Below are 14,284 nucleotides of genomic sequence, written 5' to 3' on the forward strand. Positions count from 1 at the left end.
ATCCCTGTTCTGGGATGTGTACAGGGTAACAGGCTCAGCCCGGGCAGGGTCATCTCCGTGCATTGCTCTGTAGCACATTCTCCAAAGACAGAGCTAAAAGCAGCTCTGGAAATGAAATTGGTCTTGTCGTAGCATTTAGATTTTGCCTGCCAAGGGAGTGCATGGGGTCTTTAGCTTAACAAACAGCGTATCTTGAAACAAATAAGAGTACGCCCAAACCACAAGTGAGCATCAAATGCCAGCAGTATATGCAAGTATTTGCTGTGAACACTGGAACCAATATGTCTGTCCTTTAATGTAAAAAGAAATGTCTTGAATTTCACCCTGACACAAGTTAGTGGTTTTGCATAAAAAGCAAAAAGAGGGCTTCGGGTCCTGAGGAAGTCCTTTCCAGTTTCTGTTCCACAGGGCAGCAGAACACTCTTATACTGAGGGGATGTCCAGTGGGATGGTCATCTTCAGAATAAACTCATTCTGTGGGTGCTTTGGGACAGAAAATATGTCCCTTCTCTGGTCAGCGTTTATTGAGATCTCAGAAGCACCTGAAGGTGGTTGTTTCTCTTGGTTGTGCTGTCCCAAGATCACCTCACTCCCATGTCTGGTTAACTAAAACTGGTTTTGCTTTTCTGTTTTTGCTGCAGACAGAGGACTATCTGAAACGGAAAATCCGGTCCAGGCCAGAGAGATCAGAGCTGGTTAGGATGCACATTCTGGAAGGTACAGCACACATGAAACAGAAAGACATCAACACCAAACTTCGTCATAACTACTTGTTTTTAGTAGCTTTCTATATTGCCTCTGACAACCCCGAAATCTTTCCTGTGGTTGGGAGTGGGCAGAAGGTCATGTCTGTAGCCTGATTTCCTGGGAGGGATCCAACAACCTTTGCATGGGGATTCTCAGAAGAATCTGTTAGATAAACTCAGATTGTGCAGTTTTGTACAGCTGAGCAACAGTGAAATGGAATTGGTGGGGTTTGCTCTTCCTCTAAGGGAAGACACTGTAAAATATCTACAGTGGGAGTAAGGCAGATTGGATCTAATTAATGCACACCTCAGTTTCAGAGAGGGAGTACTACCCTGCTGCTCAGTGCCACATCTTTGGACACAACTGAAAGGGAAAAGGTGAATGAGAATCAGGTGACACTAGTTTGAGAACAGTGAATTTGTCCTACTCTAGGGTCACGGGAGCTACTATAGTGTCTTTATAACTTCAGCATATGTAATATCTGTAATATATCTGTAATATCTTTACACTGTGTAGTTATCTAGTGTTATCTGCAATTATTTTCCTATGCAGCTATCTGGAGTTACCTTTCTGAACAGAAGTGAAATACTGCTGAAGTGCGTAGGCTGACCGTTGCTGGACTGATGCCATTTGATTTACTTTCCCCTGAACAGAGACCTCGGCCGAACCCTCCTTGCAGGCTAAGCAGCTGAAGCTAAAGAGAGCCAGACTGGCAGATGACCTCAATGAGAAGATAGCGCAGAGGCCAGGTCCCATGGAGCTGGTGGAGAAGAACATCTTGCCTGTGGAATCCAGCCTGAAGGAAGCCATTATAGGTGAGGCCAGAGGAGGATCTTCGTGGAGGGCTATGCCCACAGGTGGCTGTGATTTCCTGTCATTTCACCTGCCTGCTTAAGGGAATGTGATCCCATTGTTGGTCTTGTTTTCCTGTTGCAGAATCACAGCCTTTCGGCCCTCGGGATTCTGAAAAACAAAAGTCCCTCTGGCACAGATAGTAGTACGGAGTCATTAAATAACATTTGTGGATGTTAAATTATGAGTGTGGACATCCTGGAATAATATGAAAGTCTTTGCATACCCTAAAGGCTTGAAAGACTGCTGTAGATTGCATTCCCTGGATTCTCTCCTTAAAAATCTCTCTGGGTGTAACACATCAGCAACCTTGGTCAGGGAGAACCCACTGACGGACTCAGATCAGGGAGAGGAGACAGAATATAAACAGGTGTGATGAAACAAAAGCTGTCTGTGAACTTACAAACTTCAGAGAATTCAACCCCTATAAAAATAAACCAGAACAGATGTAAATCATGCCAGTGCCATTCCAAGGGCTGAAAGGAATGCTGAGGAGTAGCCTGCCCACTGCCTCAGCAGTGCTCTTTCCCATCTCCCTGGGCTGAGCAGTCGGTGTGTGTCTGTGGTTATTCGTCCCCTCAAACACACACAAGTGGGACACAACTGTGAGCAAGGCCGCATACTTATCATGAAAACCAAAGAGGACAGTGCTGTGGGAGAGCCTGGCTTCACTACTGCACTACTGCAAGAAATAATCATGGAAGAGAAAGAGTGAATTTGTAAACTGGAGCGTTAAGAGATGTGGCTTCCTTCTGACTGAGAATATCACATCTCCCTGCATTTAAGCTGTTCTTGTGTTAGATGTGAATGATTCCTGCTTACCAGGATTATTTTGAGATAAATTGCTGCTTGTGGGACATGCAGGCAGACAGAAATGCTAACAGCAGTCAGGGCCACCTCTTAATTCATACCCCTTGCAGCTTGTAAGACTGGAGGGCAATTTGGGATTCTGTCTTGAGTGATTCTATTTTCCACCACATAGGATGAACACCAAAGAAACAATGACTCGGCCTTAGACCGCCTGACCTCCTTTTTCCGTGGTGCCAAATGATCAGCAAACAGGCTTGATCATTTGCTGATCCCACAGTTCTGGGTTTGGGCAGGGTTAAGTAGCTGATGCTGAACTGCCTGATCTTGTCTTGCTGGTTCACCCCAGCATTGTTTTATTGTACTGATAGCATCGTTTTATTCTACTGATAGCAGAGATGAATGTAAACACTTTAAATGGATCCACGTTGGGCTTCATTCTCTCATTTTTAGCTGTTGCTTTAAGCACTACTCAGACACAAGTCTCTCCATGCCTTCAGTATCTTTATGAAACACCTAGTGGCAAGTGAAATAATTTCGTATTCCCTTTTGAAGCCCACAGTTGGTGTTTGTATTTTCAGTTGGACAGGTGAACTACCCAAAGGTTGCAGACAACTCCTCCTTTGATGAAGACAGCAGTGATGCCCTCTCCCCCGAACAGCCAGCCAGCCATGAGTCCCAGGGGTCTGTCCCATCGCCGATGGACTCCCGGATTTGTGAGCCTCTCCCTAGCACCACCGGCACATCACTAGCTCAGGTGAGAATGTGGGGGCCTCCTGCAGTGCCTTGGAGCTTCACAGCCACTGCTGATGTGTGGCAGAGGATCCTGAAATTGAGGCCGAGAGATCCTTAAAAGGTCACAGGATCCTTAAAAGGTGGAGCACAGTCTGTGAGATTTCACGAGGGGTCTTAGCCCTGCGTGGCGCTGGTGATGCCCTCTGGTTATTCAGAAGTCCCTGGAGTGGTGCCGTGAGGGGAAGAGGGGCAGTCATTGTTTGGTGACACGGCCTGGGATTGTGCAACCAGTGCTGGCAGGCAAAGCTGGGGGATACAGGTGTAGGATTTTGATTCCTTTTCTGCCCTAAGAAGTTGTGCTGCTTCTCAGGAACAACTGAAGGAGTGGGTTAAAGGACCCTAATTACTGACTTGAAACCTGTGCTGTTGCCCTTTAAGTGGGCACTTTCTACTGCCCTGTTAAAATCCTTCCTTCCTTGTATGTGTGTGCATTATGCCTTTCTCTGCTCCTGCAGGGTACATCCCAGTTGCAGATCAGTGCAGACTCCAGTGAAACACTTTTCCTACCTGAACAGCCCCCCCCGCCTCTGCCACCTCCTCCTCTCCTGCCCCCCAGTCTTACCAATGGAGCGGCTCTTCCTGCTGCCAAGCCCCCTCCGACGCTCATTAAGGTACGGTTTGGGATGATTTCCTCATCGGTGTAGTCTGAAAGAAAATAAGGTGGTTACTCTGGGTTTGGAGTTGAAAGTGTTATGTGAACAGACGCTAAGAAAGGAAGGCTTATATACTCACCGGTGTCTTCCTCTGATCCTAGCTGTAACCTATTTAAGAGGTTCTTCTGGCCCATGAGCTGTTCACCTTCCGTAAAATGGGTCCTGAATGCAAAATGTTTTGAACCCATCAGTATTACCTATAAGAAGAGACATGGAGTCTGCCCTTGGTGGACAAGTGGTCTGGCATGCCAGGAAGGATGAATTACCTTTCTGTGACCTGCCTTACGGTGCTGCAGAGCTCCTGTGGGTGCTGTGGCTGTAGGACTGCCTGAGTTAGAGAAGCATGGAAAGACCCTGAGGTCAAATATGGAGAATTTTCAAGCAAAAACCCCAGCGTGCTTTCTGGTTTACCTGGGCTGTTATTTCAGTGTTTCCATTCTTACTTGCTTCCTCTTTTTCTTCTGAATAGCAAAGCCAGCCCAAGTCTACCAGTGAGAAGTCTCAGCGCAGTAAGAAAGCCAAGGAGTTGAAGCCGAAAGTCAAGAAGCTTAAATATCATCAGTATATCCCCCCGGACCAAAAGCAGGACAAGGGAGCTCCTCCCATGGATTCCTCCTATGCCAAAATACTGCAGCAGCAGCAACTCTTTCTCCAGCTTCAGATCCTCAACCAGCAGCAGCAGCAGCACTACAACTACCAGACCATCCTGCCAGCTCCACCAAAGTATGGGTCCAAAACGCCAGCTCTCCCATAGGAGGGACGTGCTTGCCCAGTGCTGTTAGCAACAAATTGTGTTCTGGGTGTGAGGTGTGAGTCTTGGGTTACAGCGGGCCTCAGAAAGGGCCAGTGGCAGGAGAACGGATCTAGCCAAAAGCATTGGTGTGCTTTAATGTCTGGGGTGGCACTCGTGTTTTTGAACGTAAATGATTGTTGACAGATACCTAGAGCCTCTTGACTGGCTTCTCGTGCAGTGAGGGCCTCCAGTGCCCTTCCACCTTGGTTTTGATACCTGTGGCTTCTCTTCCAGGCCTCCAGGAGAGCAGCAGAGTGGTGCCAGTGCCCCTGCCGTACGCAATCTCTCAGCCACAGTCAGTAGCACCTCTTCGGTATCCTCCGGTTCCAGCGGGCTGATGCGACAGAACAGTAATGCTGCAGTGGGCAAGCCAGGCCCTCTCCCTGCCAACCTAGATGAGATGAAGGTAAACGGTGGTGCTGCTGGCAGTCCCCTGACACTGCACAGCCCTTTTCTTTTGCCAGTGTCAGTGGAGGAGTCGACACTGAGCGATGTTGCTGCCCCAGAGCAGAGCTGGCAGGAGTTAATGATAAGGGCTGGCGTTGCTGCCCTGCGGTTCGTACCGGAGGTGCGGGTGTGTTGGCCTGCAGGGGGTCACTTGGCCCCTTCCCGGTGGCTCTGGTAGCTGTTAACAGTTGTTCTGGTTATAGCGCGTCCTCTCTTAATGTTGCCCTCTTTCCCCCCGCATCAGGTGGCAGAGCTGAAGCAGGAGTTGAAGCTGAGGGCCTTGCCTGTCTCGGGCACGAAGACGGACCTGATCGAGCGTCTCAGAGCCTACCAAGAGCAGAACGGTGCGGCCGGCCAAACCACCCCCACTCCCAAGCCCAGCACTGCAGCCATTCTCCCCAAAGCTGCCGAAGTGGTGGTGGCCTTCCCGGCAGCCAGGCTGAGCACGGGGCCAGCCCTGGTCACCACGGGCATTGCACCAGCAGAAGTGGTCGTGGCCACAGTCACCGGTGGCAGCGTGATGAAGTTCGGCAGCACGGGCTCGACTCCTCCCGTTTCTCCCACTCCTTCTGAGCGCTCGCAGATGAGCACGGGGGACGAGAACTCAGCCACCGGAGACACCTTTGGAGAGATGGTGACCTCACCCCTGACCCAGCTCACCCTGCAGGCGTCTCCAGTGCAGTTTCTGGTGAAGGAAGAAAGCTCCAAGCCTTCCTCCTGCAGTGTAAACGCGGCACCCAGGTCCGAGCGGTGCAGCACCAGTAACAGCAGAGATGCAGAAGTCAGGGACAAGGACCAGATGCTGCAGGAGAAGGACAAACAGATTGAGGAACTCACCCGCATGCTGAAGCAGAAGCAGCAGCTGGTTGAGATGCTCAGACTACAGCTGGAGCAGGAGAAGCGCTCTCAGCAGTCACTACCAGCCCCAGCGGCTGCGGGAGAAAGAGCAGCCCTCGCCTCCAACCCAGCAGCGTTCGGCATCCAGGTGAAGAGCGAGAACGGTTTCCTGAGCTGCCAGTCCGCAAAGCAATCCAGTGGCCAAACCGACCAATTCAGCCCCGCACCAGCCGCTAGCCAAATGGACACTTCGAATCCAAGCCCAGTGCCAAAGAAAGCCGTGATGGTGAAGCAGGAGGTGCCAGCCGCGGAAGCAGAGCCGCCGTGCCAGTCCCACAGCCCGCGGCTCTTCCTCGGCCAGCAAGGGAGCGCCCTGAGCGACCTGATCAAGGGCAGCCCGCCCCCCACCCTCATCACCGACTCCACCGGGACCCACATCGTGCTCACCGTGACCAAGCAGAGCGCCGAGAGGCAGGGCCTCTCGCCCCACGGGAAGGCAGGGAGTAGCTGCCCGGCCTTGCAGGTAGGCAAGGCTTAGTTCCCATCCCCAGGGTGCAGGTTACCGTAGGATGACTTCGTACGTTGGGAATTCAGTTCAGTAAATACTAAAATGGTCGAGTTGCTTGCTCTGCCAGGTCCTGGCTTTGCAAAGCAGAGCGGTGTAAGTAAATCTTCACCAAAAAGACTGGGATTTGGCAGTGATGTGTGCAGCAGTGCACGACTGACTGCGTGCAGCATGGGCTGACCGTGTAAACACATGGTTCTGCCGTTAGGCAGGCAGGATCTTGGGCTTGGAGGATAAAGGTTTGCTGCCACATTCATCTTCTTTTTGAAAGAACAACTGTACCTGTGGTATTAGAAAAAGCAGGGTGTATTTCACCTCTTGTTCTTCATTGGAGAGATTCTAGTCAGAGTGATAGATCACCTTGTCTACTGAGAGCTGAAATCAGGCCCTGAGAACAGACTTTTTGCTTTTTGGCTGCTCTTTGTTTTAATGCACGTCGATATTTCAGTGCTAGTGGAGCCTTTCATCAGAGATGATGCACTATTCCCCTCTTGGCATGAATCCAGCACTTAACAGAAGTGTTCTGAGTGCTTCTTCCAGGAAGAGATAAATATGTTTTATGGCATAAGTTAAACTCCAGCATCCTCCGTGGTACCAGAGATAATTTCCATTCTCTGCTGCCACTTTTCTTGCACCTTCAGCAGGGCAAGGGGCAGCATCCACCAGCAGCGACAGGCTGCGTTTGCTGCGTAGCAGGTTGGATGCAAGTCAGCCAAATGTCAGCATTTTGTCACCCCACGTAGCACAGGGTTTCTCACCTGGACTCCAGCTGCTGCTCCAGAAAGGCCCAGGTCAGGGATAGGTCCTGTGTTCGGGCTGCCAGCCCCTGAGGGAAGCCTCGGAGCCCAGGGAGTTAGAGTGGCCCCACCTCCTCCTTCAGGATGCAGAATCCCACCCCAGTTTGATTTCTCCGCTTGGTGAAACAGAATGATTGACTGTATTTCATAAATGTTAAGGAGTGAGGAGACCCAGACTCCATACACCCTTTAAGAAACACGAGCCTAGCTCCCTGTTGGGCCTGGGGAACAGCTTCTCACCGCTACGCTCTTCTTTTCCAGAGAGTACAATCATCGCCCGCTAAAACTTCCAGCCAGCCGCAGTGTCAGCTACCTGCAAGCACTCCTCAGCAGCCCCCGCAGCAGAAGCAGCAGCAGCCCCCGCAGCAGCAGAAGCAGCAGCAGCAGCCCCGAGGACTAAGCCAACCTGTCAGAAAGGTAGCGTGCTGCCTGCTCGCGTTCCTTCCTTGTTTGCCTTTGCCTTCCTGCCAGGGTTGGTAGCAGTGGTGGGAAGGGAGCGCACACACAGAGTCCTGGTGAGAGACCATCATCACAGCAAGTGAGGTCTCCCAGCACCTTCTCCTGCAGCTGGACAGAATGCCAGCTGGCGTTTTACACAGGAGCTTTCTATCGATTAAAAACGATGACAGACCAGAGCAGGCAGCCTTGGTTCGCAGCGCTGCCCCCAGTTCTTGAAGGAGTGCTGCTGAAATGAAGAGGTGGTTCCTGCACGGAGAGAGCTGCCAGAGGGTGGTGTGGGCAGGAGCTTTGCGACCAAAGGTGGCGTCTCAGCTTTGAGAGGGGCAAAAGGATGTGGCCTTTACTGTCTGGTACAGATGAACGTGCTGTATTTCTGTTCCTCTGCCTTGAGCATACCTGTTAATTATGTCTGTGAAGTGCAATGCAGGATCAAGAAAGAGCACCTCTGCTTTTATCCGTTCTCCAAGTGCCAGCCCTAAAGAGCCCCTGCTGTGCACCTCCTCCTTTTCTAGCCCACATTAGGGATGACTTAGCTCACTCTTTAACATGTAATTAAGATAAGAGAGAGAAATACTTCTATGAAGAGTTGTTAGAGCTTGGAGGATCATTTCTGGGTCAGGTCCTGGAAAGGATGTGGAGATAGGAGTCCTTCCTAGTGTAGTCAGAGTGGGATGTTCACTTCTTGCAAAGACTCAGTGCCTTCGTTCACTTTGAGACGTTGTGGAAATGCAGAAGGTAAACGAAGGCACCATTTCCCCTCAGACTCCCCTAGCTCGCGTGCTGCGGAGGCACCTGTAGTGACTTTCCTAATCCTTTTGCCTCCCTGTAGGGTCAGAAGCCAGGCCTGCAGGTGGTCACAGGGCAGCAGCCCCACACCATATTGTCTTTCTCAGCACCTCCAAACCTGCAGCCCTTCTTCCTCAACGGTTTCCACAAAGGGTCCCTGAAAACTGGTGCGGGCAAGGCCGGCCAACCCAGTGTGCCAAAAAAGGTACCCCCCAGCACGTCCCAGTGGCCTCTGCCACAACGCCAGTTTCCAGCCCCTCCCACGTGGAGAGCAGACCCCAGAGCAGCTCTGCCAGCAGGGGTTGCTCCTCTCCACGCCGGCCACAGAGCAGATGACCAGCTTTCCATGGAAAGCGGGATGGGGAAGAGCATCAGTACGTACGAGCGCTCAAACCGCCAGTGGGCTGCTGTCTGGGGATGGCTGCTCCGGTGGAGCAGACGTTGGTTGGATCACTCACAACCCCTGCAGAGCCCCGGTCCACACTTGAACATTTCGTAGGGGCAGTTGTGTGCTGATTCATCTGGTAAAGCTGAGTCACCAGCACCGCTTCCTGCAACGCTTGGGGTTTCCTTTGGAGATCGCTGGTACTGCGGAGTGCCTTGGTGCCCTCCGCCCACCCTCAGGCTGTGAAGTTTGCTGCTGAGGTGGCCCGATCGTGTCGCCAAAGCAGGCACTGCAGGGAGAGAGAGGTGGGGGAAAAGAGAGGTCCTGGCTCTGTTCTGTGTGCGGAGGAGGCTGAACAAAGCAAGGGAAATGCCTTCCTCTCTCCAGAGTCCTTGAGGAGTTCCCCCACTTGGACAGACGGAGCTCTCCCCATCCAGGAGCAGTCTGGTGGTGGTTTGTGGCGTGGTTGCTTTGGTATTAAAAATACCAGCGAGAGATTTCCAGCTGAAAAGGAGGGGAAGTCTGCCTCCCTCCCCCGCAGTCAGCGCATAGTGCACAGAGTACACGGAGGGAGCCAGGCTGCTGGGAGCAGCACAGCACAGACCTGTGCAGACCTCAGCAAGAGAGGGGGGGGTGATGGTCTCTAAAAACAGCCGTGAGCTTTCCCCTGATGGTTCCTTCTGCCTTCTCTCTAAACAGCCCTCATCCCAGCCTGGCTCTCCTGCTGCCCCCTCCCCATCCCGCATGGACCTGGAGCAGCAGCAGCAGCAGCAGCAGCAGCACACGTCGCTTTTTGGAACTCCTCCACCTCCTCTCCCTGTTTCCTCGGTCCCGATGAAAGAGCCACCAGGCTATGAAGAGGCCATGAAGCAACAGCCAAAGGCCCAGGTGAGAGCAGTTCTCCTGTTTTCCTTGGAGAGCAGGTGGAAGGCTGCTGTTGTGAAGCCCCTTAGATTCCTGATCTGGGCCAGTAAAAGAGAACAGAGGCCAAACTGTCCCTTTCTGAGCCTTCCTTATCCAAATTCCTTTGGGAGGGTTTGGGGAAGATCCCAGCACACCGGCAGAGATCCCAGCCTGCCTGGTTCATGGAGCATTTGCTGACTGCACCTTCCCGTCCAGTAACAGCCTGGGGTTACGGAGGAGGCTGGTGCCATGCCTCTGGGTGCTCGTCTTGTACGATAACAGCCCCATCCCTGGTACCTTGGAAGCTAATGCAACCCTCTTTCTCCCCAGGAGAACGGCTGCTCCAGCCAGCAGATGGATGACCTGTTCGATATCCTCATAGAGAGTGGAGGTAAGGAGACAAGGCAGCACTTCCCACTCTTTGGGCTCGAGCCTGGAAATGACAGAGCGCTGACGGGCACGGCTGTCATGGCTCTTTGCTCCCGTGTCCCTGGCAGTCATTAAGGCACCCAGGGAGACGTCAGCCAGGCATTAGTGTGATTAAAACGCTTCTTGGTGGCTCTGCTGCATCACGGCTGGGCACATCTCTTCTGTGATACTGGCCAGAGCTTGAATTCCCTGGGGGTCAGCCGCAAACCCCTTCGACAAGCCGCGCGCAGGCACAGGCAGAGCCTCCTTGTCCCGTCTGTGGTCAGCGGGGGCTCAGCGCAGGGTCCCCGCTGCCCAGCTGGGAGGGAGGGATCCCGCTGTTTTTGGTGGAGCTTCTCCTCACCCTGCCCTGCGCGTTTGCTCCCTGCACAGAGATTTCTGCTGACTTCAAGGAGCAGTCGTCCCCAGCTGGAAAAGACCCACCCGCGGCCCCCGCCTGCTCCTCGCCGCCCAGCAGCCACCATTCCTCGGAGCTGCCGGTGCCGGGCTCCCTGGGGCAGCCGGTGCCCGTGGGCCGGCTGGAGGACTTCCTGGAGAGCAGCACCGGCCTCCCGCTGCTGACGGCAGGCCACGACGGGCCGGAGCCCCTGTCCCTGATCGACGACCTCCACAGTGAGATGCTGAGCAGCTCGGCCATCCTGGACCACCCGCCTTCACCTATGGACACCTCGGAATTGCACTTTGCTCATGAGCCGGCCGGGGGCATAGCCCTGGATCTGGCTGAGGCTAACTTGGACAGCATGGACTGGCTGGAGCTGCCGGGGGGGTCCGTCATGAGCCTGGCTCCCCTCAGCAGCGCGGCTCCCAGCCTCTTTTCCACAGACTTCCTTGATGGACATGATCTGCAGCTGCACTGGGATTCGTGCTTGTAACTCTGTGAGCAGAGACTGAAGGGAACGGGTGTGGGAGGGCACGGGCATGCAGGGGGAAGAGGCCAGTCAACCAAAAAAAAAAAACCCACAAAAAAAAACACAACAAAAAAAAGGAGCTCCTAGTATTTGTACTCCTCCCCCAACAGTGTCCTTCCTGCACGAAGCTGGCAGCGGGGCAGGCCAGGGAGCAAGGCTGCAGCTCCAGGGCTGGCGGCCTCTCCGTGCAGCCTGGGCCAGCTCGGGTGAGAAGGGGGCCGGCAGCCCCCTCCCTCCTGGCAGGAGCAGTGTGCTGGGCACGAGTTCCCTCATGCCGCGTTGGAGGCAGCGAGATGGGCCCAAGCCCATCCCAAAAGCAGCGCCCGCTCCTTGCTGGGACAGCAGCTCAAGGGCCTTGCGTAGCCCCGGCACGGCACGGCACGGCTGGCTGTTTAACGGGAGGCTGCCGGGGAGGGTCTGGTCTGCCGCAGGGCTGCGGGGAGCCGGGCAGAGCAGGCACCTTTTCCTAACGTAGCCAAAGGAAACCAGGGTTTCCCACCGGCCTGGTACTGTCTAAGCTGGTTTCCCAAATACTGCTGAGCTTGGCAGAGGCCTGCCGGCTGCTTCACTTGCTTTGGGCTGCAAAAACGGTTCTGTTTTTGTTTTTTTTTTTTTTTTTTTTTTCCAAGGTGCTAAAATCCAGATCCTTGTGTGTTCAATCTGTCCTTCGCTGCCCCGGACCTCTGGCTGTGCCCGGAGCCCAGCCTTCAGGCACCCCTCGTCCCCAGCCCCCCCAAGGCTGAGCAGGGCATCAGCCTGCGCTGGGGTTGGGGCAGGAAAGCAGCCGTGTGTCCTGGGGAGCGTGTGGCAGGCACAGCTAGCCACGAGAAACATATCATTAGGGGCCACGTGCAATCTCTCTCCTGCCTTCAGCTGTGCTGTTACTCCCTGTAGCAGGTGCCTCAGGTGTAAGGAGCTCCCCCACCAGACCTCCAAATCGGTGCCCGTGCCCCGAGGGAGGCTGGGCCAGCAGGCGAGGAAAGGGTAGAGGCACTGCCCCAGGGGCGCGGGCTGTGCGGCACCATGCATGTCCTAGCTCAGGACTGCAGCGACTGGGGGGGCTTTCTGGGGAGAAAGTACGGGGCAGCTGCTCTCGGCTCTGCTGCAGCAAAACCTCAGTGCTTCTCTGCAGGCCTGTGAGGTACAAGGTGAAAAAGCGACCTCGCTGCTCCCTGCGAGCTGCTGCCCTGCGAGCCTGCTTCTGCCCCGCAGGGCCCCCGGGCTGGTGCTTCAGGGTAGCTGCCGAGTGGGACGTGATGCTGTTACTGCTTGTACAGGGAAGGGCGGTGTTGGGATCCCAACCCTGCAGCTTTCTGGGCACTTAAATCCCTGCGTTTGATAGCGGTCCTGCAGCACGGCACTGCCCAGGAGAGAAGCAGCTCAGCTGTGCCCCCAGCAGCTGCGCAAAGAGCCCGGCTCTGGCCAAGCCGCATCAGGGCAAGTCAGGCTGGGGCACGAGGGGCAGCGCCTCTTGAACCCACTCGGCCGGAGGTGCTGCCTCTGCTCGGGGAGCGGCCGGACAGGCTGCGTGCCTGTTCATGGCACCACGAGGCTGCCAATCCCCAGCCCTTGGGAGGGCCTTGCTGCAGGGGCCTGGGCACCCCGCGGCAGGGCAGGCACACCGGCAGCCCCGCACACACCCGCTATGAGAAGCCAAACTGGCAGCTGGGTAGGGAAAAGTGGGTGAAATGCCTGCTTTCCTGAGCCCTATTTGCTCGTTAACTACACGTGGAGCCACTTCCTTCATCATTTGCAGGGGAAACCTGCTGGCAGCTGCCCTTCTTTCTTGCTTAAGCTCCTGCCCTGTCATAAAAATCAGAGTAAGGGGGACTGGTGGAGATCCCCCCTTGCTCCTTCCCTGTATCACTTCCGTGGCCCTGCACCCTTTTGGTGGTTGCTCCCGGAGCGAACTGGGCAGCAGGAGCCTGGTACGGAGCCATAGAGCAGCAGAAATGACGTGAGGGAGCTCCCAGCAGCTCAGGGCTGCCTGGGGCCATGCTCTTGGCAGCACAAAATTTTGGAGACTGGGCAAGAGCCGCGTTATGTACCGTGCCCCCCACCCCGGCAGCTGCCCAGCCATGGGACCACGTGGGCACAGGAGGCAAGTGGTTTCTTACGAGGAAAGCATGGTGATGTGGTGGAAGGGGGGTAGGAGGACCTTTCCTCCCAAGATTTCAAAGGCTAAGGGGGAAAAATGAGGCTGCCTTTTTGTCATACTTCACAAAATCAGCTCCTTTTAGCCCGCAGTGATCTCAAGTTTACCCTCCCCCCCCCAAAAAAAAAAAACAGCTGTGTGATTTCTTTTGTACAAGTAATTACCAAGTGGCAATTCGTAAATAAAGAATAAAAGTATCCAAGTGCAATTTGCTCCTGCAGGAAGGTGTGGGTGCTCCACCTGCAGCTCTGGCTCCTCGCTCAGGGCCAGGCTCCTTGCTGGCAGAGGTGCCAGTTACCGATTTCACCCTTCCCCTGGGTGGGTGGCGAAAGGAGGAGCTCACAGACGCTCCCCTTCGCCTTTACCTCCCCACCTTCACTTGTGAAACCTGTAGGAATTTAGTAAATTTGCCCAATGTACTTGAAATTGGCTGAGGAAACCCGCGAACCTGCCAGAGCCCCTCTGCACACAGGGCTTCTGCCAGGAAAGCACACGAAAACCTCGTGGCCAGGGGCAGGGGGAAGGCGGCGTTTTGTCCTAGGACATCCCAGAGAGGTCTTTTCCCTGAGCCGTGCCCGGAGCAGGCTAGCCCAGTTCTCTGCTTTCTTACTATTATTTGTTTGAATAATAGTTCAATAGTTCTTTGTTGGAAGAGGTATTCCCCTGGAAGTACATTTTTGCACCCATTGGGAAAAGAAAAAAAAACAAAAAAAAACTCTGATGTTCTGCCTCTACCTTGAATGTAATCCTGAATCTTTCTGCTGTAACCACTACTTGTTTGTAACGTGTATTTGAGTAGCACGCACTCTCCCTTCCACTATGCAGCAAACGGCGAGGGGTGGGCAGCACCGCCTGAGAGGGACGGTGCTGGGGCATGGGATCCAGAGCGAGTATTCAACTGGAAAAGGATAAGAGTGACGAGTTCACGGGGGAGAGAATGGATCTTTAAATTGAATTATTTTTTCA

General features: G+C 54.0%; 1 protein-coding gene across 3 annotated transcripts in view; it reads left to right on the forward strand.

Moving 5' to 3' along the window:
* The window catches only part of MRTFA (myocardin related transcription factor A), a 44,853-nt gene extending 33,616 nt beyond the window's left edge, over window positions 1-11,237 (forward strand). Inside the window, exons 4-15 of one of the 3 annotated variants that reach the window (XM_035338659.1) lie at window positions 642-717; window positions 1,401-1,562; window positions 2,988-3,163; window positions 3,657-3,812; window positions 4,324-4,577; window positions 4,882-5,053; window positions 5,339-6,454; window positions 7,555-7,710; window positions 8,582-8,743; window positions 9,623-9,811; window positions 10,157-10,217; window positions 10,628-11,237. In XM_035338659.1, the coding sequence (XP_035194550.1) occupies window positions 642-717; window positions 1,401-1,562; window positions 2,988-3,163; window positions 3,657-3,812; window positions 4,324-4,577; window positions 4,882-5,053; window positions 5,339-6,454; window positions 7,555-7,710; window positions 8,582-8,743; window positions 9,623-9,811; window positions 10,157-10,217; window positions 10,628-11,127 (3,180 nt within the window). In that variant the 3' untranslated portion in view covers window positions 11,128-11,237. The remainder of the gene's footprint in view (window positions 1-641; window positions 718-1,400; window positions 1,563-2,987; window positions 3,164-3,656; window positions 3,813-4,323; window positions 4,578-4,881; window positions 5,054-5,338; window positions 6,455-7,554; window positions 7,711-8,581; window positions 8,744-9,622; window positions 9,812-10,156; window positions 10,218-10,627) is intronic. The other 2 variants (XM_035338667.1, XM_035338676.1) reach the window with 2 other exon arrangements.
* The last annotated feature ends 3,047 nt before the right edge of the window (window positions 11,238-14,284 follow it).

This window comes from Oxyura jamaicensis, chromosome 1, assembly GCF_011077185.1.
Source record: "Oxyura jamaicensis isolate SHBP4307 breed ruddy duck chromosome 1, BPBGC_Ojam_1.0, whole genome shotgun sequence".
In the NCBI taxonomy this organism is placed as follows: Eukaryota; Metazoa; Chordata; class Aves; order Anseriformes; family Anatidae; genus Oxyura; species Oxyura jamaicensis.